The sequence below is a fragment of the Chelonia mydas genome, chromosome 1 (genome assembly GCF_015237465.2).
Source record: "Chelonia mydas isolate rCheMyd1 chromosome 1, rCheMyd1.pri.v2, whole genome shotgun sequence".
In the NCBI taxonomy this organism is placed as follows: domain Eukaryota; kingdom Metazoa; phylum Chordata; order Testudines; family Cheloniidae; genus Chelonia; species Chelonia mydas.
In genome coordinates this window covers 159,249,550-159,274,166 of record NC_057849.1, presented here as the reverse complement: position 1 = coordinate 159,274,166, position 24,617 = coordinate 159,249,550, and the positions used below count along the sequence as shown (strand labels likewise).

Here is a 24,617-nt window from a genome sequence, read left to right as displayed (position 1 = left end):
TATTAAGGATTGTTTTTAATTGTGGCTGGTTTAATAACAGAAACAGGCAGTGGTGTCATTAGACACGACAGTCTGTGTAGAGTTCTTAAGGGGCTCAGATGAGGGAAACAGAGGCAGGGCACCACAGAGCCATGCCTGCACATCCTTTGTGAGAGGGCCTTTCCACCATAAGTGATGCTCAGTTTGATCACCTCTGTAATTACAAAATCTCTCCCATCCTTCTCTGTCCTGTCAAAACAACCCCTGCTCCAAGTAGAGTTTTGGCTTCATAAAGGGAGAAGTGCTGGAGACTTCAATGAAGTCCACTATGAACTTCGCTATTCATTTTACACAGAAGGTTCTTGGACATTATAGTGACAGGTAGCAGTATGAAAATGACAGATGCCTAAAATTATTCAAAGAGAGCTTTTCTTAGTGCCCCAAACTTTGCCAAGTGTTAGAGACTGGATTTTGCCCTCACCTGGAAACTTGCAGTGAGCTCTTAAAACATCCATGAATGGGAAAACACAGAGGTTGTACCTGATGTTATCTTAGAGGAGAGTACCATCCCTGATTTTGGTTTCGTCAAGCTAGGGCACAGTAGGCTGGACACTAGCGTTGTGATATTCATTATCTTTGTTGCCTCAGCTTTGGCAGGTGGCAACATTTAGCCCCCTGTAATTCTCGATCAAGCGATGCTCCCTCAGTTTCTGCAAATTTCCCTCTCTCAGTAGAGGAAGAGAAAAGAGAACAAAACCATAATTTCTGACCTCTAGTGGCTTTTGGTTTATTTGCCTTTTTTCTTAATCCCTTGGGCTTTCTGGGGGAAGATGCAGACAGTCATACGCTCGTGTAGGTTGTTTGGGGGCTGATCCCATTTTCCTTTGCCCAGGAACTTGAAGCAGGAACTACTCAGAATATAAGAAACTTGTACCATAATCATAATTCCCAGTATACTATCCTGAGGTAATTGCTCTAGAAAAAAAGTACCTGTTTTAGCGCACAGGATGCAACAGAGGACTCTTTGCTGCCAAGGTGGCTGCATCTAATTTGTTGCTGACATGCCTCACGTCCTTTCAGGTGGAAATGGCCATTGAGAGGAGTCAGAGTCTGTTTGGCTTAGGATGGCTCCATGTTCCTTTCCTTCCGGTGCTACATGTGCTCTTAAATGGAGTGCAACTGTGTCTATCAGCTTCAGAGCCCTTTTTGCTAGCAGAGTGAAACTCAGTGAGTTGGGCACACTGAGAATAAAATATCTGACTGCAGGTACTTCTTGCATATTGAGCACCATCTGGACTTTGATTGTGCTGTTCTGGTCTGCTCCACTCTCTCAAGGTGGGAAAAGTGTATTCCTCAGAGTGGTTCCTAAGTGGGGAAAAAATTCCCCAGAGAAAAACAGAAAGAGGAGGAGGAAAAAGTGCTCAAAACTGCTGCAGTTTTAGAAAGGGGCAATTTTTAAAATGCTGGAACCAATCATGGTCATTCTCAAGGTTGGAGGTAAGATGCTTCTGTCAGTCTTTCCAGTGGGTGGGGCTGACACCCCAATGGTTCCTTTCAAATTGAATCTTTGAGTTGTACCCAGTCTGTGAGGGAAAGAGTGCAACCACTCAGTGAGGATTTCTGGAGACATGATACAGAATGGACCAGATTCACTGTTGCTGGTGTAGGTTGTGAACAGAGGCAAGTACAAGGGCCCTTCTGCAAAGCCATTGTGACTTTCTGTTGTAAGGCCCAATGTTAATTGTGCAACATCCTTTGTCTCACCTCTCCCAAACTGTCTGCCAGGTCTACTGGGAGAACTCACTCCCACTGGGGGAAGAGAAACTTGACAGGAAATGTGCACAGAATTAATGCATTGACTCCTAGCCATTGTAAAACAGCTTCTACTCCATCCAGTTGAACCCTGGAGAATGAGCAGTAAATGTCTCAGGCATTTCACTGTGCTTCTGATGTACTTGGGCGTCATGCAGCTATGAGTTTGACAGCATTGGTTGAATCAATCCTGGTGTAAACTACTTCCCGTGGCAGTATGATGCCCTGAGTTTGCTTTCAACCACTAAATTTCCCACTGAAAGCCATCCCATGAGAAGCCTCCACCAGGGTGACTTGGACTTGCAAAGACACTGGGCTAACTCTAGCCTCGTTCCAATAAATGTTTTGAGACCAAGCAAACAAAACAGAAGCTAGTGTATGTGTGACCAATAATGTTTTGTGCTCTGCTGCTCCAGAGACAGCTCGTTTAACTGACTACCCTAACCCATAAGCCACCTAGATGTTGGCTTACAAACAGGGAGGTAAACTAAACAGATTTAGCTTTAGCTTAAATCCATACTCCATAAATAAGAAAGGCCACAAATTAATAGCAAACTATAGCCATTAATAATAGAATGTAATAGACTACATAAAAAACAAAAGTACACGATTGGGTTCTTGTATATCTTATGATACTGGCTAAGCCCCAGGTCTTCAAAAATGAGTTCTTAAGTTGTGGGAGAGGAGTTTTGTTTGGATGAAAGGAGGGTGCAAAAGGAAATAGGGCTTCTTCTGATAGAGGAGAATCGGGACAGGAGCTAAACTCTGCTCCAAAACTGCAGTAAAGAGGGCAGGTTTATGACATCTTAGGGCCTATCTAGATAGGGAAATTTACTGGCATAACGATACCAGCGTACTGCTACCAAGCAACATAAACTAACCTCCAAAAAACCACTTGTATTCCAGAATAAGAGTGTCCACACAAGGAGTTCTAGTGGTAAAATGATTGCACTATAATTATACCAGTAAATTTCCCTGTGTAGACAAGCCCTTAGTGTTATAAGAATTAAACACTGCTTTCACTTGTGAACTAAGATGACATTTTGTCTATTAACAAAGTGTGTGCACTGTTTAGTGTGAAATTTACAAAAACATTAAAAACAATATTTGAAAGTTAGTTTCTCTTTTTACTTATCTATCAAAAACTAAGTCCAGCATTCTGGACCAAATTCTTCTATTAGTTATGTGCTGCAACTCCCACTGAAATCAGTGGAAATTGTGCGTAGTTGATGGCTTCACTACTGTCTGCAGCAGTGCTGTGAATATTTTAGTTGCATTGATGTCAGCAATCACTACAGGGTGAGCCCTAAGTAAGGATATGCCTACACTGCAGCTGGCGGCGTGGTTCCCAGCATGGGTAGACAGACACAAGCTTGCTCTGTCTGAGCTAGCATGCTAAAAATAGCTGTGTAGCTGGAGGTAACAGATGCAGCAGCTTGGGCTAGCTGCCTGAGTACAATTCCACCCAGACCTCCAGAGTACATACATGGGTGGCTACCCCCAAGTTACATTGCTGTTTTTCACATGAAAGCTCAAAAGCAAACCTAGCACATCTGTCTACCTGCACTGGGAAGCAATCCCAGCTACAGTGTAGACATAACCTATAAGATGTTGGGTAAAATTTCTGAAAGAGCCCATCCATTTTTCAAGTCACTTAGGAGCCTAACTCACACTTACTTCCAGTGAGACTAAGGGCTGGTCTACACTACTGCTTAAGTCAATGTAATTTATGTCGCACAGGGGTGTGAAAAAGCCACCCCGAGTGACATAAGTTACATCAACTTAAGTGCTGCCCACACCGGTGCTGTGTCAGCAGGAGACGCTCTCCCACCATCATAGCTTCCAGCTCTTGCGGAGGTGGACAGGAGAGCGCTCTCCTGTCGGCATAGTGTGTCTTCACCACATGCGCTACAGCGGCACAGCTGTGTTGGAGCAGCTGTGCTGATGTAACGCTTGACTGTAGACTTTCCCTCAGCCTGAGTGGCTAAGTGACTTGAAAATGAGACCAAGGCATACTTAGAGCTGATATTTGAATGTTTGATATTAAAAGGTTAAATCCAAGATTTGTTTCTTGGCACCGAGCGTAGAAAGCCCAGATAGTTACTAACTAGAAACTTCATTTTATATTCTGGCTGAATATTGCATAACTTTAGTTAGATCGGATAGGACTAATACAGGTAGCGTCTTCTCCCATCATTTGTAGGCAAATTGGCATGAAACAGAAAGGCAGCATGAGGCAAATAGAAAACAAAGCAACCAACTAATATTGGCTAATGAATCCTCAAACCCCGCACAGAGTAGAGCTTATTGAGAAGAGATGCACCAGACATTTTTGTATTTCAGAGAGATGGGATGAAACCAAAACTCCACATTCAAATATCCTTGAAAACTGGGATACCTTGGATCCAGATCTGACTTTGCATCTGAGGCTCATCCATGATTTAATATTCTGATCTTCAAACTCCAAGTTTTTGGACTGTTTTTGACATGTCAGAGTCTCTCTCAAAAGCATAAGTATAATATTACTGTAGTCAAGTGACATTTCTACTGCTCTGCTACAGATATTTTTAATATCTAATGCTAGATTTCATTTCAAAGAAACAAACAATTTAAAAATCCAATATAACAGGTCATAAGTCTAGTTCAATTTGTAAATGACTCCTGCAAGAGTCCAAGTAACCTCCCTCCACACACACTGGCAACAAGAATAAAGTCCTGTTTGACTCTGAATTTAATACATAATAAAAATGTAACATTTATTTTGGGGATAGATTTTGAAGCTTTCACAAGAGTTTCAAAAGTATAAAGTTATATCCCTTTTCCAAATGTTTAAGTCCTTGTTAAATTTCCTGATTTAAAGAGGATACCAATTTACAGCCACAAAGACAAACAATGAGAAGTTCATCTAATAATGCAATCAAAATTCATCTAAAAATGCAGTCCATTTCAAAGAGGATACCAGTTTACAGCCACACAGACAAACAATGAGAAGTTCATCTAATAATGCAATCAAAATATTTTCCTAGTTGAAAAGTTGCAACGTAGAGCAACTAAAGTGTCAGTTGCCGTACACACTGACTAGCCTTCCATATCGGTTTCTGGTTTTTCAGTACAGTCATAAAGGATCTGACTCAAACCATTGAAGTCAATGAGCTTTGGATTAGGCCCAAACTTAGCTGGTATTAATGTAACATCATAAAAAGTGACAGTCTCTAACACAACTCATAGTATATGAGCTCCAATCATCAGCAATTAATACTCTTTATTTTCCCTAAAAGTGCCCATACCAAACAGAAGATACAGCCAAGATGCTACATCTGACAGCTTTCCAAGTTGTGCAACATCCATGCCAAACAGCAGATACAAAGAAGAGATTTACAACTCCAGCATCATGAAACCCAACAAAATGGAAAGCAGGATACATCCATCTCATCATCTCATTAAAGAAGAAAACAAGTTAGCTTTCAGCAGAGACCTACAAGAAAAAGTGTGTGTCAATGAAAAGTCTTTTTCAAACTCCATAGCTAATTCCTTGTTGCCAAAATCAGAATGTTTTCAGGCTAAAGCTATTGGACAATTAAGTCATCTCCTGCCAGTGCCAACAGTATATGAACAAACAAGGAGAATATGTATGAAAGAACCAAAATATGGGCATATTAACCATCATGCTATGAATCTGGATGAACTAGACAATGACGACAGAATGACCGTAAAGCTTGACCATGACTCTGAAAATGAACACGTGATGGATACGAGAACTACTGGACAAGTCCCATTTGTATTTCTGAACTATCACCATGTTTTAGCCAAACATGGTACATTTCAAACCTCATCATGTACAGCAACAGGGCATGTAGCAGAAAATTATGGATACACTTCTGAAGAGGTAAATACATTTATTTATAAAAACCAAAGTCCATCATCAGCCTCTTCTCCAGAAACCCACAAGGAGACTGCACTACCCCATTATATCGGAACTTCTGTAATAATAGCCAATGGGAGGTGACGATAATAGAAATGTATTTCTTAATTAAAAACAAACCCAAACTGTAATGATTTCTAAAAAGCATGAGAAAACATGGCTACATTTACTGAGCATAGCAGAAGCTCAATGAGGGACAAACTTATATGTGTTCTTGGCAAGTAATGTGTTATAGTACCTTCAAGGTCAGAAAAATACACATCTAGCTTCAGTGTTTCATTGTTACAGATAAATCTCTGGTGTAGACTCTGCCAGTAAGAAGCCATATAAAGATCATATTTTTGTTATTTTACAGTGTGTAACAAAATTAAAGGGCAAATGTTCTATGCCCAGAATTATACAGAAGCAACTGTTTTTTTTTCTTTTTTAAAAAACTAGGTCTCCAAAATATATTCAAGATTCTTACCATTAATATAAACCATAAAATTTCGTTTAAATGTTATCTGACAAACACTGTGAAATACGAGAGCAATTTTCCATCCATGGTGTAAACAACCTGACAAATGAACTTTGTTTAAAAAATGATAATTAATCCTAAATACCCATGACATAATTGCATGAACTAACCACAAATCACATGGTCTTGGAATGCTTATTAATTATTTTAATAGTCTAAAACAAAGTTAGATAATTCTAGCTTTATGATATATTTTAAGAGAGTCAGGAATTCATAGCTTGTTGCTATTATTATGTATTTGAGAGGGATGATAAAAAGTCAAACTAGTAGACACAGATACAGATGAAAAAGTCTTGTCATAGCAAGATTGGCACAACATGAGATCACACTGCAAGGACTGAAAATTACTCCCAATAAAAAAAATGCTGTGATAAGAAATAACTTTTTCAAGTGTGCCACTGGATATACTGGGAGAAGATTGTGCACTTTTTCAAACAAACCATTCAAAAGACTGTCCTGATAGGAACATTAGAAATTTCTCATTTTAGACAGCAAAGGAAATAGTGAGGAGAATTCAGTGAAACTTTGCAAGCTTGGTTCGAAACTTGTCAGCACTTTCTAAAGTTTTGAAAAAGTTCAGGTTTTAGCAAACTGGACTTTCTCAAGGTTGAATTCTCCTTGTTGACCCCAAGTCAAGATTCAGGTTTCACAGATTCTCTCTCACCACAAAAAACTTTGATGGACAGTTTGGACACAAGAAACCACTGCAAATTACAAAAAGCAGTTTGAGTACATTTGTGGTTAGATAGAGCTGAACATTTTGCACAGCTCTCATGGTTAGGTACAGTAAATTGTATCCAGGAAAAAGCATTTCAGATTAGAAGAAAATCCCCATCTACTTAGTTTTGTTCAGTATTTCCGATAAAGTACCAATTAGTTATTTTCACCTGTCCCTATGGTGTACAAATAAGGAGACATATGTATTTACAATAGAACCTCATTGTTACAAACACCAGAGTTATGAACTGACCAGTCAACCACCCCCCTCATTTGGAACTGGAAGTACACAATCAGGCAACAGTAGAGGACCCCCTACCACCACCAAAAAAAAGGTAAATGCAGTACTGTACTGTGTTGAACGTAAACTACTAAAAAAATACAGGGAAAGCAACATTTTTCTTCCACATAGTAAAGTTTCAAAGCTGTATTAAGTCAATGTTCAGTTGTAAACTTTTGAAAGAACCACCATAACCTTTTTGTTCAGAGTTGCAAACATTTCAGTTATGAACAATCTCCACTCCAGAGGTGTTCGTAATTCTGAGGTTCTACTGTATGTATGTTCTACAGAGAGTACACACGATCAGCTTACACCACCTTCTCCATCACCTCCCCAAAAATTCTGTGTGCTCTTGATAAAATGACGAATGACTCCCTAAAACAACACGTATAAACATTAACAAGTACAAACAATGGAGTCAGATGGTGTTTTATAGGAAGACTGCATTGTGAACTTGAGTCAGCATTATCTAGCTTCTTTTTTTAGTTCCATTCAAGGCTAGATTACATTATAAAAGCTTTTATCTGCCACAGCGAAATATAAATGTCTCATGCTCTGTAGGAGTATCTCTAAAGAAAGTACTCACATGGCTTGTGCAATATGGAAAAATACATGCTCATGGATTACACCTTATTAAAGACAAATATGTTAAAGGATGTAATAAAATGTATACATTTTTAATCAATAAAGCATTTTCTGTATTTCATACACAGCAACAAAAGTCATTCGTTTTCCTAGGTTTTTATGAATATTAATTGATATAACAAGTAAACAAATGCTTTGAAGACGTGTTTAAAAAACAATTTTCAGTATTTTTACTGCCTTTCTATTAAAAGATGAATAGTATTGACAAAGCGTTATTTTGCAATTCATTGGATGCACTGCACTTGCAAGTTCACAGTTAACTGAACTTTTAATTCACTGACAGTGCTTTTTTCTCTGCCCCTGCATACTTTCACTGTGATGCTCAAAAATATTTCGTAGTAGTTAGTAGAATTTTGATGCCTTTATAAAAATGTTCACTGTAAGTGCACTCTGTGCGTCTCTAAAGACGGAAAGGAGCCAGGTCTAAAGGAATTTTACAAGTGAATCCTATTACCGATATTGATATGATTAGTTACAAGTGCTTTGTTCTCATTGTTTAATTGACCTTCCAAACTAATGTCACTAATGTATGTATCCAACTTAATTCCTGGAAGAGTACAATGATGCCAAGACTAGTGTGTGTTAATTTTTTAAAATTAAAAATGTCCTGCAATGAGAAAACTGACATTGTCTGCATTGTCAAGAAGAAACCTGATGCACAGCTCTCCCATATTACATTTTGCTATATACATCAGTAGTACGGTGTACTGCACACAAAATCAGTCTAGTATATTTTTCTGTTCTCTTGAGTGGGTCTTCATTGTGAAAACATGATTTCAGAAGGTACAAGTTTGGCTTTAGTTTTTGTTTTTTTGACGTACAATACCACAAAGTATTTTCCAGCATCTTATTAGTTATTCACACTTTGTGGCTGTATTCAATGAATATGCGTTATGGAGGTGTTCCATCATTCTCTGGCAGATGTTTTACAATACATGAGGTTCTGAGACATAGAGGTTTATAGTGAGGAAACAGAGAATGAACTGTGCATTCACATATGATAATGTGGATTAAGTTTCAGAACATATATTTGTGACTACAAAAACAAATGTCCATCATTTCCCCTGGCCACCCCAAAATAGAAACACTGATTGCATATTCACATCTGGAACATGAATGAAGAATTCTATAAAGAAGTAGGAGTTCAGATATATACTTTGAGACAGTTAAACTACAGATGTTCACTGTGCATACTCAGCGCAGTATATGGTACAAGAATTGACGCTTTTTTTTTTTTTTTTAACTATTAGGGAAAATATTCCATATAAGTGGAGTGTGAATCAGAATATATTAGGGAAAAAACCATTTCATTTCCCTTCTTTCTGCCTTATTCATTTGAGCTAGAAATACCTTCATTGTGCAACTCCACAGATTTTTTTCACCTCTTAGTTGAATTCCTGGCATGGCAAAGAAACTTTGTAAAGCGAAATACAGAGTTTTAATGAAGAGTGAAATTGGAAACATTAATCACTTATTAGTGTCTCAAAATTTGTATGCTATTAGCACAGCTATCACAACACTTGTAAGTGCAGTGACACACTTTTCTATTGAATACAGCCCTGAAGTTTCTTAAGAGTTATTCAGCAGATTTACTCATTCTAAAACACAGTGATATATGCACAACGTACAGGTTAGAAAATATAGCTCACACACAAAAAAGATGCTATTTTTATGAAAGAATGGGATATCTGCTGGAATATTGGTACTTGTCTGAAATTCACAAAATGTGACAGTAAATGTAATTTTTCAATCCATCTCAGTTATTTCTCAGAACAAATGTGTCTGAGTCCACTTTTTTCCTGGAAATTTTTTTTTAAAAATATGATGCAGAAATGAAATATTTGGCAAATACTTGTGAAAAGTAAAGAAAAATACAAACACACTATTAATGCTCAAAATTATGTATGTACTTCCTAAAAATATAAAGCATATTTTGCTTATTATATAAAACAAAACTGTTAAAATGTTAATAAATACTGTAGTCAAAGGAGTAACGGGTTTGATTTTTTAAAATCCAAGCATAAGAGATCATTAAGAATGACAGACACACAGTGGAGATTTTTTTGAGTGTGTAGAGTTTTTAATTGTAATCATAGATTTGACAACATTAACTTAGATTATTCTTTCAAACTATAAAATGCAAAGATTTAACTTATTTTATTCCAACTATGCATTGCTGTTTTCTAGAAATAGCTTTATCTTTAAGGACTGAAAATAACCCTATCTGCTGAATAAAACCTACCAATGGAGTATTTTAAATCCATCACCAATTTACAGCATTTGTTTGCAACTCCTTTTCCTAAACTATTTGTGGGACTATAATGTGTTAATTGTTATAATTCTTTGGCTTTTGTTCTCACCTAAGTACCATCTGTTAATGGTGAGAAAGCAGCTTCACCGCAGCTTTAGCACTATGGTACCGGCCCACTACAGTAACAAACACTGCTGAAAAATGCATGTGTGCTCCACAAATACAGCTCACCAGGAAATCAGCTAGTTTTAGTAGGTTCTAACCCCACTAAAAGACATCAGCTGAACTGAAGCACGAGTTATGTACTATTCCTTTCCATGACAAATATTTTGGAGCTGTATTTTGTGCATAACTATATGTCCCATCATAGTTTCCCAACTAGTTTCAGAACTGTAATTTTTCAAATTACTATGGTCCTGTGACTGAATCAAAAAGAGCAGAATATCTTTAACTACCCCCCCCCCCCCGCCAAAAAACCACCAAAACCAAAATATTTTCTTACCTGCAATACTTGAGCTGCAGCATAAAGATTTAAACATTTTTCAATACAATTTCTAGATAACAGCCCTTGAGGTCTATTAATCTCACAGGATATATATTTCAAAATGCACCAAACGCTTATAAATCATCAGAACAGGAGTGAGGTTTGTGCAGATCTTGAACTCTTAATTCTAAGTGTCTGATATAATTTTAAAAATACCGGAAATGGTATCACTTCTATCTGGACAGGACTCCCTATCTCACTCTTTCCAAAGAGACAGACACACACCTTCTCTACCCCACACCCACTTGCTCAGCAGAAGTTTTGCTATCAATATACAATCGTTATAGCTATTTTCACATCTAATGAGTTTTATAACTGAGTCCAGCGGAGAAAAGCTCAAATTGCAAGAAATATGGATACCATAATGAAATATTTTGGACAGCACTTCATCAAGAAAATCGTTTGAGATGTGACCTCAGCCTAAAAATGAAATAGGTGTTTTACTAATTGGACATTTTAATAAGAACACATTTTCAGTGTGTTACTTCTAGCTTTTTGGGATGGTTGACTTTCTACCTTTGCCCATATATATTTCTATGCTTTATCTAATTTGTATAGGGCTTTTTTTAATAAAAAAAAGGTAGTTGTCATACAAAAACTCTGAGACTTTTTTTTTTTTTTTTTAACAAGTTTGGCACAAAAACAATGAGATTACCGACTGTGTTCCCCATATACCTTAAGATGAGCGTAGAATAAAAAGGCTTTCTTGACAGTAACAGCTGCTGGTCAGAATGGACTTACTCAGCTGTTCTGTATAAAACAGGAATTTGCTTTGTAAAATTCTATGGTACATCTGAAGCAAAAGTCAGGTTTATGACAAATATTTCATCCATCTGAAGGCTGTTTTTTCCCCTCTCAAGACAATAGGCAGTCTTGTACACACAAGAACAAGCCATTAAAAAGCGTAAAGGAAAAGTAGTATTCCCACAAGATCTACTTGTGCTCTGACATGTCCACACTTCATTAGTTTTCATTTACAAAAAGGAAATTAAATAATTTTTCCAATGCAGACACATCCAGAATAGCATTACAGTGTAAAACATAAACAAAACATGGTTTTCATTAAGAACCCCCCACAGAAATCCAAAAAGCAATGATAGGAGCTATGAAAAACTGTTGGCATTTTATTATATAGTTAAAGATATATGCCTGCCTGCTCTACAGGTCCTGTGGCATTGCAGCTAAGTGACGTTTTATAGACACTCAGCTCTGCCCACAAGAAGGAGTACGTTTTCCCCCTTAGTCTTTTTATTGGGATAATGTGTGTATTGCAACATGCATGCAAGTGGGTCTCTGTCCGGCTAGCTGGAGAAAAAGGGGTGTTGCCCCTTTAACGGCTCCCTTTCAGCAGATGGGGAGAAAGGGGAAGTTTACAGGTATGGACAGGAAGGGCAGAAAGCAGTTGGGGCCAGGTCAGTTGACGGTGCTGCATTACCCTCCTGCTGACCGAAACAGTGTGTGGGTGGGTGGGGATAGGGAATATTTATACCCATGCAGCCCCACCAAACCATGTGGGCAGGCCTATATTCCTATGCAGAATCCCAAAGAAGTCAATGATGCTCCAGGAAGGCATACAGGTCTGCATCAGTACATCTATATTCAGAAAGAGGTTTTTGTAAAGTGTTACATGGGCTTAAACTGCACATTTTGGACCTAGATGTTGATCAAAATGTTCCCAATGTTTTGGGGTGTTTGTATCCAGGGTTTTGGATCAGTCCATGACTGAGATCAGGGCAGGCCACCACGTTCAAATCTGGAGCCAAATTTCCTGAAGTTTGGGTGTATTTCAATCAGGGGATTGTGGTTCAGGTTTATCTCTATTATAAAGTTTATGATTTCATATGGAAATTTTCAGAAGAACTACTGTTGCTATTGATCCTACTACAGTATGGGCCATATATTGTCACATTTCAAATGTAAGTCACATTCAGATCAACTCTGCTCAGACAAAAAAAAAATCAATGGTATGATATGGCCCTACGTGTGTTAATTCTGCTTTACAAAAAGGTTGCCTGACTGTGCCCTGAGAGTGACAGTCAGGTTTTAGATTAAGGACTGCAGCACAAACAGCAGTTTTCTAGAATTAATTCAGCGATACAATAGTCAGATTGGGAATGTAACTGCTCTGCATTAAAGGAAGGTTTTCAGGATGAAATAAATCAGACCAAGAACCACCAAGAGCATTGCTGAATTTTCTTTTCACTATTTATAGCTGGGGATGCTGGCAAGGAGTAAAAAGCAATACCAAAATTCTGCCTTCTGCAGTTGATAAGTAGCAACATGCATCATTTGTAAGCTGTATAAAGAAAAGGCAGAGAAGAGACCACCACACTGCAAGAGTTCCTCTCAGTATTTAAGATTAGTAGCTCAAACTTAAGTTTGAGTATTAAAAATACATAATCATGTATATCTACCTATAAGTCAGTAGTCAAAAGTTCCCAGCCCAAAGTAGTATTAAAATTAAGCTTTTTTTCTTTCTAACCAAGATCTTATGAGAGGGAAGTTGGGTATTATTGTTTACATATAGTATATTAAATATGAATTATTAAATAAATCATTCAATATTTAGTCTCTATTGTGTTACTTATATCATTTTTTCAGTGTGCAATCCTGTCTGATGTAAGAAACTGACTCTTTTGGAAGGCAGAAGTGAAAGAAACTATGACACGGAGGTCACAAGCCTCACTTTAAATACACAGAAAACTTAATTGCTAGCAATTTACCAACAAAGCAGCCAAATCCCAGTAAGTAAGGATTACTCTAATCTACCATTACAGGCCAATTCTCCTTTAAGATTTCTTGGATTTGTAATTGAGCTGATCTCCTTATATGGGTTATTTATGAAGTGAACTTTAACCCATAAATTCTATTTCTGGCTAAAAGACAGGAATGCATTTGTGAGAACCCACTTGGCTGAGCCAAGCTTCCTAAGGGAAGGGTGTAGTAATAACCAATGGCAGTCCACATTAGGAGACATAGCTGCCTATTGACCAGGTCACACCTGACATCTATTGATGTGTGGTGGTTGGCTCGAGGTCATTGCTCAGGTGACCAAGCTGTAAATGAAAATTTGACTGGTCCAGGAGAAGAAAATGAAAGCATCTCCATGCAGTTGGGAGCTCAAGTTCAGCTTCTCGCCTATGCCCTCCAGTCACTTACTGTCTTATCTACTGTATCTGACCCAACCTGTACAGCAATTAGGTAAGGTTGGAGGCTGCACAGCAGGGCACTTTCAAGTAAACAATCAAATCCCTTGGGTTCAATTAACACCACTGCAATAGGAGGCTTGCTTAGGGAAATAGTATGAAAGTACAATAAAAGAGATTTGAGAGAGATGGTTGGAACAGAGGAGCTTTTCTCATTGTGCTTTTCTCACTGGAGTAGTTGCTAGCAGAGGAGACCGTAAGAACAAGTTTCCTTCTCTTATTCCATCATTTGGATGCGGTTCACCTCTCAGGGATTGAGTGAAGTACAGTCAACACTGATATCAATTCTTGGACTGAGGATTTGATGGCCAATAACATAGAGGATGACAACTAAGTGATTCACTAATTGCATATGTGGTGGGTAATTCTTGTGGAGGGTTAAGAGCTCTTGAAAGAAAGACCATGATACAAGGAGGCATGGGGTGATTTACTAAGAATCAGAGCTAGTTAACAGGCTAAGAAAAGCAGAAAAGATCTATATCTCGGGGGTTATAAATGAACCCAGTTCACAGGCACCGCTGGTGGGGATGTCCAAGCATAAGGCCACCATAAGAGAGGTGCAAAGGGCCTACAGGCCAGAGATCCAGTTACAGAATGATGAAAGGAAATAGAAGCGCACAGGGAGCAGAACCGAATCAGCAAAGTTGCTCATTATTTCTAAAGGGTGGGAGGGACTATTATCTAAGTATGCAGTGAATATACAGTTAACTTAATAAACTTGCAGAATTCTTGCCACTTTCCCTTATGGGTGTCTGGTGAGTTCTTCCACGTGTCCTCCACAGCTGACATAAGCAGAACTCATTTCTTTAAAATTTCATAGTAAGTAATTTAAACTTTTTACTGCTTATACCCAAAGCAAAACCACAACAAATGCATTATTCAAACACATTTTTTAAAAAAATATATACAGTTTTTAGTTTCTTAAATATATTAAATTAATGAGCTTAACATCTTCCTTTGCAAATACCTCCCTACTGTAAATGCTTATAACAAACAATAACATTAGTGATTTTTTTAAAAAAAATGGCGATTAGCAAGATTATGGGTCTCCAGTAATGGGATAACACTAACTTTTGTAGCAACTTTCAGCTAAGCTATCGAGGTTAAGAAAGAAGAAACTAGAGATTGGTAAAAAGTTGATTTCTCCTAATCATAAGCTACCTCTCACCTTTGCTTAAAAATATGCAATATGAAAAATGCATAGAAAATACTAACTGGTCCTTAAGGCCACTGGCTAGAAAACTCAGCAGAAATGAAACAATAATGTAAAATGCTATATTTAGCTTCTACACTTCACCTCCAAATCATTCCAGTTTGATATATTGTGTATAGCCAAGATCAGCTGCTAGATGCTGAATACTGAACAGTCTTCTTAGAGCAGCTTTTTCACCAACTCCAAGGTCTACCGCTGCTTTGAGATAATAAGGTTTTTCAGCATGTCAAATGAGTTGCCATCTGGGTGCACAGACTCTACACCTTTTCCTTCCTCATGAACTTGAAGGAATCCACAATCATCGATTCCAACTATCCATGCTAATGGGCCCTCTTCACTCCAGAGACGGACTTGCCTACCACTACAAAAAAAAAAGAAAGCACCAGTTAATTACTTAAAAATAAACTTGAATATGTCACAAAAATAATCAATTATATTATTACATGTGAACTTTTCCCTCCTCTGAAACAAAACGAAAATGAAACAATGGTTGAAATTCACCAGAGCTGGTTGTGGATTTTATATCAGTTATGAAAACAATTCAACAAGGATGACTAACAGCAATCATGATAAATAGTATAGGGAGAGCACTGAGTCTCTTCTATTAAAGACAGTGTTATTCCTCATTTCTCTGAATCTTTAGAGATAATAATGACCTTCAGTAGAGCTCCTTAGACCCCTTTTGCAGAACGCATGATTAATTCACACTATTTTTACAACATAATTTTTGATAAATTAGTACAGCACAACTTCAACATAAGCAAAACAAATAGCTATAAAACCCTAAATATTCTCATTGTTTCATGAGATACATGCAAGATTCCTAGCAAAGTTTTGTAACAAATGCCAATACATTAAAATTTTGATCTATGCTATTCTAACACCAATACAAATACTGAAAATATGCTCTTAAGTAAAACCCAATTAAGTCACTACTGCTTTAAAAGGCAATCTAGTGGAACATTCACAGTGCAAGGCAAGACAACTATGAGTTATTCCTAATTCTCTAAAGGGAGAGTTTAGGAAAAGATGAATAGAAGAGACAGCTATACTTACGCATGTATCCAGTGTTTATAATATAAGGGAAGAACTCCATCAGGTCCTTTCTCCTGAAATGTTTCAATCAGTCTTTCCAGCACAGTTACACTCCTAGCAATCAGGTAGTCTGCTGTTAAGGACTTTAGTTTTGTCATATTTTTCTTATTGTACTCCATGATGAGATCATTGATGCATATGGTGGGATTGCTATTATTCACATTAAATCCCCAGCCTGAGGAAGAAAAATCAAGAGTGCGGAGTAGGAAATGTTGACTATTTCTTATCATATAACAAACGCATTTGGACTTTCTTCAACCATTTGGTGCAAAGCTTTCTAAAGATTTTCATAAAGGATTTTCCCATCATTGTACAGTTTTTCATCAATATCTTGCATTCCCAAATCTATGTATGCAGCTAATTACACTCAGAGCCCAGTTAACATTTATGTCCACATCCTCCCTTAAACTCCTTTCTGCCAACAAATGCCAGTTCAAATAGCCCCAATACAGTCCCATCAAGAAAATGCCATCCTACCAGACTGCTAACTTGTGACTAAAGTGAAGATTTAGGAATAAGGAAAGTGCTAGCTGGGCTGTCTAGATTGCCAGTAAAAACTGAAAATCCCTTAAATTGTGGTATTGACAGCCAGCTACCAAACTATCTGAAAGCAGACGATTAACCGCACTACAAATCTAGCAGCCTAGAACGTGACTAACAGTCTCTTCTATTTACTACACTTAACTGATTTCACATTCTGCAAACAAGTCTTTTTTCCTCAGCTCATAAGTCAGCAATTGGCTTTCTGGGAAAAGCCCGGAAGAGTCAGACTTTCAGGGTTAGATTCCAGATAGTTTAATCTGTCTTGCCATAATATCCTTTTGAAGCCTCAAATTTCTCACTGAGATCTCTCCAGCTAGGATAATGTTGGCAAGAAGCCATTCTTATTATATGGCTCTTGGGGACCTTTCTTGCAGCCTCCTCAAACAGGCTTTGAGAGATGTAAAAAAATCTTGTATTAACTATTTATTTCCTCCTTCCCACCATATAATGTGGATTTTCCTTTCCCTGTGCAGTTAGGCCAGACTTGTCACTCAGGCTCAAGAGTAAACTGGCTTCTTCTGTAGGAAGCTGTAGGTTACATTATTTTATAAACTGGATGAGATCATGAAAACATGGAATTAATTCACTCAGAATTACCTGGAGAGAGAAGGTTCTCTTCAGGAACTAAACTACTTTTTTTTTTTTTTTTTTAAAAAAAACAAGAACTAGAATATGCACACACAAGAAAGATCCACAGTAACATCCAGCCAAAATATATCAATACCACTGGAACTAGGGAGAAGTGGATTACCTAACAAGAAAATGAGAAAAATTAACACACTATGCTAAGAAGTAACAACTCAAACATAGGTATTTTCACTCAAACATATACATGAATAAAGACCCTAGCCACTAATGTACTATCAATTTCAAGATTTTTTTTCCAAAAACTGTGACAGCAAGAGAGAAATCACACCTATCTTACAGAGCCTGACAAACGTGAACGGAGGATCAGACTGAAGCCTCAGAAATCTCTTCATAGGATATATGAAATGAGTGACCTGTCATGGTTAGAAAACCTGGTAATGCCAGTCAGTCAAAGAGTTTGTCTTTGGCCTTGTATGCTTCTGAGATGGACACTTAAATTCATCTAGCTACCCTGGCAGAGAGGATCTTTGTCCTGATATAAACAATGAGGAGTCCGATGGCACCTTGAAGACTAACAGATTTATTTGGGCATAAGCTTTCGTGGGTAAAAAACCCACTTCTTCAGACGCATGGAGTGAAAATTACAGATATAGGCATAAATATATATTGGCACATGAAGAGAAGGAAGTTACCTTACAAACACGGCTACCCCTCTGATAACCTAATCCTTCTAACCCTAGTATCAAACTATCAGTTGTTTTATTAGCTGAAAAATGCAGGCTTTGGTGGATCCAAGACTTCCTGTGAATTTGACACGAATTTCTGGAATAGTTTCAACCAAAAGGTTTTTGGACAAGATTCTCAATGGGACTTAGAATCCCTTTCAGAAAACAGGAGAAATAGCCCTCCCTTTCTCTCCACTCATAACTAGGGTTAGAAGGACCTTCCATTCTTTTGCATAGACTGCGTAGACTATTGGTCCTTCATCAGTTGAGACTGAGCCGATCACAACACGTCTTCCAATCTTCTCTCGCTCTGGCCATCCTTCACCATGCTTGTCCATATCTCCTTGTTAGGAAGTCATCCAACCTCTTTGGAGGCCGACCGCATGGCCATTTCTGTTCTCATGGATACCACTCAGATATAGCTGCGGTCCATCAGTTGTCGCTGAGTTGGGCCACTATGTCCTGCCCACCGCATTTTTCTGAGCCTGCTTTCGACAACAATGTCTCGCACTCCAGACTGCTGCCTAATTATTTCAGTGGGGATGTGACTGCGGAGTGAAATGCCCAAAAAAGTTTGTTCCATCACCCACTGTGTGACAGATAGTTGATGTTCTTCAATCTTTGTCAGCGACCATGTTTCACTGCAATATAACATCACTGGAAGCACGGTCGAGTTAAAAAGATTCGCAAGAGTTGTTTTGCTGATCTTTCCTTGGAGGATATCCTTGATGTCACTGAATGCGCACCATCCAGATTTTTTTCTGCGTGACAGTTCACCTTTCTGATCGTGGTGCATGTTAACTTCCTGGCCCAAATAAATGTATTTATCAACCTCTTGGATCTGCTCTCCTCCAAGAGTTATTTGGGTTCTTGGCAGAATATCTGACCTCATGTATTTTGTTTTCGACCAGTTCATTTTTAATCCAACTTGACTACTTTTCGCGTTCAGTTCTTTAAGCATTCTCTCAAGCTGGGCTGTATTTTCAGCTCTCAGAACTATATCATCTGTGAACCTGAGATGGTTTAGCCGCTCGCCGTTGATATTAATCCTGCCATTTTCTTAAATTCATTAAAAAAGAAAATTGCCTTTCAAAGGTATGAGTTCAACAGAAGATGCAACGGCTGCAACTACATTGAAGAAAAAAGGAATGACTGTTTCAAAGGGGTAGCCGTGTTAGTCTGTATCAGCAAAAACGACAACACCACACGGACTTCTCATGGTTTTTGACTTAAACTGTGTAACTTGTTTAGATCTTTAAGCCAGCTGGGTAGGACCATGTTTTCATTCGCTCTGTAAAATACTGTGCACATATGTTGTGCTATGCACCAATACTAAACAATAATAATAATCTCCCTGGCTTAACCTTCTGGATTTGTCAAGGAACTTCCATGTAGTTTTTAGACTTTAAAGAACTGCTTTGAGGAGGCAGGACATTCTGGAATTCCCTACAGAGCACAGACTTTGGGCCTGAGCACATGACAGATCTATTCTACTCCTTACTTCATGGAGAAGGGAAAAGAGACAGCGTGCTTATAGACAGGAAAAAACATTAAAAAAATATAGTAAACTTTTCTCTATGGTACCCTACCTTTGTGACTCAATGTGAAAGAAAATTTTCACACCTGTTATTTTTAATTCTTTAAAATCTTCTATATCAGTCCTGATGCTTGTATTTAGCGTCTCCTGGCCAGCCACATGGAATGTTATAGATCACTGAAGACATCTATTTTTTGTGTTTTGTGAATATCATGGTTTACCCACTTCTCATTTGCTCTTGTTCTTGTAGTTTGAACTCGTATAGGACATTAAGAATAGTTAAATAGCTTTAGAAAAAATGGCCTGACAAGCCTGAAAATAATTTAGACACTTACCAATAAGTATGTGAAATGTGTCTCCCATAAGTGTAGAATTTACCAGAACCCCGCCAAGCTTCATAAGGTCACTGTAGTAAATATCATTTGGCCACTTCACTCGGAGGTCAATATCCTAAAGAAATAAATGTATACGTATATAACCATATTATGCTGTTCTTTTATAAAGACTCTGCCATCACTCAGTATTTCTGCAAATGCCATCTCTCTCTGATAGCTTGGAACATGATAATTTAGTTCTTTCTTAATTAAAGTAGATCAAAATGCTTTACATAGCAATGAGTCAGACACAGAACTATATTTGAATTTGAGTTTTTATGACTAAGCACACATTTGAGGTACTCTGGTAAGTATAACAACATTAAGATGGAAACTCATGACTGCCAAAAATCCAAATATCAAGGAGAAAGTTGGTATTTTCACCTTGAAAGACTCTTTCCCATTCTTGAGGCTTATTCCTCAACCCCAAAGAAAGTAAATATCTGAAGGGGAATCTGCATCCTCCGGACTCAGCCCAAGTTTCGTGGTGGTTTATTATGAAGGTTGGCAGCAATCACAGAGGGTTGAGAGTAGTTATTTAGTAATAAGCTATACAGTAGATACTAATGGCTCACAGGAACTATACATAATCAGAAATAGGGACTGCAAAGTGACCTGGCAGAGGTCTTCCCTGAAAATCTCAAAATCACAGACAACAGGTAATTAACCATTGGAACAATTTACCAAGAGTTACGGGGATTATCTATAACTGGCAATTTTAAAATCAAGATTGGATTTTTTTAAGCAAAGAAACTAAAGTTCAAAAGGAATTATTTGAGGGAAATTCCTTGGCTTATGTTATATAGGTCGGACTACATGATCACATTTCTAGCCTTTCGATCTATTAGTCTACGAACAAATTTGTTGCATTTCTTTATTCACCATAAAAATCTGTTTCAGGATAGAAATGATCTATTAAATAAAGACAATCAACTTTGCTAAACACATCTAGAACTGCCCACAATGAACAGAACAAATATATCCCAAGGTTCTTGCAGAAGTCAGACAGGGAGGCAATGACATCTTGAAGATCAGGGAGGAAATTTAGCAGTCAGGAGAAAATTCCAGTTCACAACTAACTATGTAAATAGTCCTAAAAATATTCACATTTTATGCAGCTATGTTCAATTTATACCATGGTATTGGAAACACAAACTGCATCATATGACACCAGTTCATCGCAAATAGAGAAGTTTTTGTCAAAGCCACAGAACGGAATTAAACTTTGCACCAGCTACTTAAATGTAAAAAGAAAGCAAATGTGCTTCCTGGAGCTTAAAAAACTGCATATGACTGGATCCCAAGAGGCAAATTATGGGAGGTGCTCCATGAGTACAAGAATCTGGTTACATCCTCTTCTTCTGTAGATTATGGAATCCTTTTACAGGGCGTGTGAAAACTGCACCTGGGTCTATGTCTACTTTTCTGAGAGATTTAAAGGCCAGGGAGGGTTCCATGACACAGATGTCTCTGCCTATCTGTACAGGAAATGCTAACTTATTCTGGTATCATAAGGAATTGTAAGAGACCATCACTAGTTCATATTCATTACCACAAGCACTTGACTATCCACATTTCAATGCAGATTTTGAGAAGATTCTTGGGACATACAGTTTTCAAAGCATGCCACAGCTAAGCCATTCAGCATGTCAGGATTAACAGATCTTCTTAAGGCATCCTGTGCAGGCCATTTCTCTCTGAGTAAATGAACTGTAACAGACTCAGGAGTTCAAAAAAATACACATTGCTAGCTTGCCTACATTGGGAAGTTAGTGTGGAATAAGTTAGGGTGTGAATTTAAAGCGCAATAGCTATTTCACACTAACTCCACTTTAAAGTACATTAAGCTTAACCACACAAAGGCACTCTTAGTCCAGAATAAGAGTGCCACATGGTGAGCTAGGGCAACACAGCAACTGTGCTTTAAATTCACACCCCAGCTTGTTCTGCACTAACTTCCCATGTAGATAAGCCAGTAGATTACAGACATTTGCACTGCTAAGGAACTAACTGCTGGATATGGAGAACAGCAGATATTTCTACAATAGTACTAATTTTCAAGATGAACTATAGTGGTGACATGAGATTTTTGTTGTAATATAATGAGGCAAGATGAACTGCTGCATAACTACCATTGCTTCCAAAGGATTTACTGTCAAAATATAAAATACAATGCATTATTTTGCACTGATTTAGCTGGTTACATGTAGTGGTGACACATGTCATTTTTATTTATAAGTTACGTAGTGGCTCCTAAATATTGTTCTGAGACAGGAACAGTAGAAAATATACAGTACATAAGGTTTGTTTGTATTCAGAGCACTGTCATCTGCAAATGAAACACTGAATTGAACTGTCAGATTTTCCCATTGAGAATCCAGAACTGTGGACAGTAGCTTGAACTGCTGTCCATTTAGAACTGTGAACACTAAAGAGAAAGCCCTAAAAATGACTGATTGATAAACTGAGACACATACATTTGATACTTTTGTATGAAAATTCTAGAATGGAATTTGAGCATAACAAACCACATTAAAAGTATGTTAAAGTAATAATAAAGGTCTGACTTATGCAAAAAGGTATGGAAATGTAGAGCTAAGATTGAAACCTTATCCATAACTTAGCCCATTGTTCCTAGCTACTGAAGCTCATATGGCATATATGTTCATCCACCATGTGGAGAGCCTTGCATTACCCTAGGTCCAAAGGGTCAATTTAAGCATAGAGTTTCAGATTTAACTTTGAATTTCTTTGCTTTCATAGATTTGAGTCAGACTCTTAACATTGTTTTAATCCACTGTCTGTGTTTAATTTCCTTTCTTTAAAAAAATCTCAAAGGAAGTACAGAAAATCCTTTCTTCCACTGAGTTCAGGATGATGACAAACTGTCAAAGCATATTTAGTGATTCCTCTTAATTTAGTGATCACTGACATGATGGAATTTTATAGCTCCAACTATGTAGTTAATTCATTCTTGGGCGGGGGCGGTTTCTTTCAAGATAAATTCAACTTCTTTATGGTCAGAACAAGCTATTATAAAAATATAAATGCATACTTGGTAGACTCAGCTATGTGTGTTATTGACACAATTATTCCTTCTGTGTTAAATTATTATCATCTATTATCTCAATCTAGTTGCTACTCCTGAATGGACTAATTTTTTTAAAAAAAGAATTCATTGAAAAGTAGCCACTCTATATGCCACAGTATGAAGAGGAGTGCAGAAACAAAAAGATTCTTAAACTATTATGTCTATTTTTGCTTTTGGACTCATACTTTAAACAAGTAACCCCTCTCCCCCTTTTATTTTCAATTGTTAAAAATATTGACCTCCCCAGCCAAAGATTTTGTATTGCAAATTTCAGTCTGGAGCAATTTTTACAGTCAATTTATGAAGTGCTGAAGTTAGGAAGTTTTAATAGAAGGGCTGACAGACCCTAAACTACAGCAAAGCTACGGGTGCCACTATAATAAAGTTCACGTGTAAATGTGTATGAGACATTCATTTTGAGTAATATAGGAAACATGTGCTTTAGTTAACTACTTCTGTAAAATACCAGTTTTATAGTTAGCAAATATTAGAATATGGTAATATTAAAAAAAGAGATATGAGGTGAAGAAGAAGATTGGTTCTTCATTTGAACACTGATGACAGGACATTTGACTCCCTCCTGAGAGCAATACTCTTAACTTTTTCTTTAAAAATCAGTTTTCAACCTTCAAAAGGAGCTGGAAAAAAATCCTTTAAAAGGGGCCAAGTGGCCACTGAAATGCACCAACAAAAAAAGCATTTATCAGTTTTTCTTCTCACTTGTCCTCAATATTTTCATAACCAAAACAAATGAATCCAACAGTTAGACAAAGCAAAAGGTAAATCCAGCTTCAGGGTATGTCTACACTACAAAATTAGGTCGAATTTACAGAAGTCAGTTTTGTAGAAAGTGTTTTTATACAGTTGATTGTGTGCGTCCCCACACAAATGCTCTAAGTGCATGTTGTCGGCGGAGTGTGTCCACAGTACCGAGGCAACCATCGACTTCCGGAGCACTGCACTGTGGGTGGCTATCCCACAGTTCCCGCAGTCTCCGCTGCCCATTTGAATTCTGGGTAGAAATCCAAGTGCCTGATGGGGCTAAAACGTTGGCACGAGTGGTTCTGGGTACATACCATCAGGCCCCCGTTCCCTCCCTCCCTCCGTGAAAGCAAGGGCAGACAATCATTTTGCGCCTTCTTTCTTGAGTTACCCGTGCAGACGCCATACCATGGCAAGCATGGAGCCCGCTCAGCTAACCGTCACCGTATGTCTCCTGGGTGCTGGCAGACGTGGTACTGCATTGCTACACAGCAGCAGTTTATTGCCTTTTGGCAGCAGACAGTGTAGTATGACTGGTAGCCGTCATCGACGTAATCCTGGGTGCTCTTTTAACTGGGTGCCTGGGCAAACATGGGAGTGACTCAGCCAGGTCATTTCCCTTGTTTTGTCTCGTGGCGATTCAGTCCCGCACTGTCTTTTAATCTGCAGCTAGCAGAAGATGATGGCCAGCAGTCATACTGCACTGTCTTCTGCCGAGCACCCAGGTGTTGACGATGGCTAGCAGTCGTACTGCACAGTCTGCTGCCAGCAAGATGTATAAAGATAGATGAAGTGGCTCAAAACAAGAAATAGACC

The 24,617-nt window shown here is 38.0% G+C and overlaps 2 protein-coding genes across 9 annotated transcripts in view; one reads left to right on the top strand and one right to left on the bottom strand.

Moving 5' to 3' along the window:
• Nucleotides 1–10,590, top strand: part of SIM2 (SIM bHLH transcription factor 2) — a 73,678-nt gene extending 63,088 nt beyond the window's left edge. For all 4 annotated transcript variants that reach the window (XM_007068247.4, XM_043538251.1, XM_043538252.1 and 1 more), the window contains exon 11: nt 5,070–10,590. In XM_007068247.4, coding sequence (XP_007068309.2) covers nt 5,070–5,797 — 728 coding nt within the window. In that variant the 3' untranslated portion in view covers nt 5,798–10,590. The remainder of the gene's footprint in view (nt 1–5,069) is intronic.
• A 702-nt stretch (nt 10,591–11,292) lies between these two features.
• The window catches only part of HLCS (holocarboxylase synthetase), a 211,741-nt gene continuing 198,416 nt past the window's right edge, over nt 11,293–24,617 (bottom strand). For all 5 annotated transcript variants that reach the window (XM_037904147.2, XM_043538247.1, XM_037904160.2 and 2 more), the window contains 3 exons: nt 19,910–20,024; nt 16,143–16,356; nt 11,293–15,447 (listed from right to left, as the gene is read on the bottom strand). In XM_037904147.2, the coding sequence (XP_037760075.1) occupies nt 15,276–15,447; nt 16,143–16,356; nt 19,910–20,024 (501 nt within the window). In that variant the 3' untranslated portion in view covers nt 11,293–15,275. The remainder of the gene's footprint in view (nt 15,448–16,142; nt 16,357–19,909; nt 20,025–24,617) is intronic.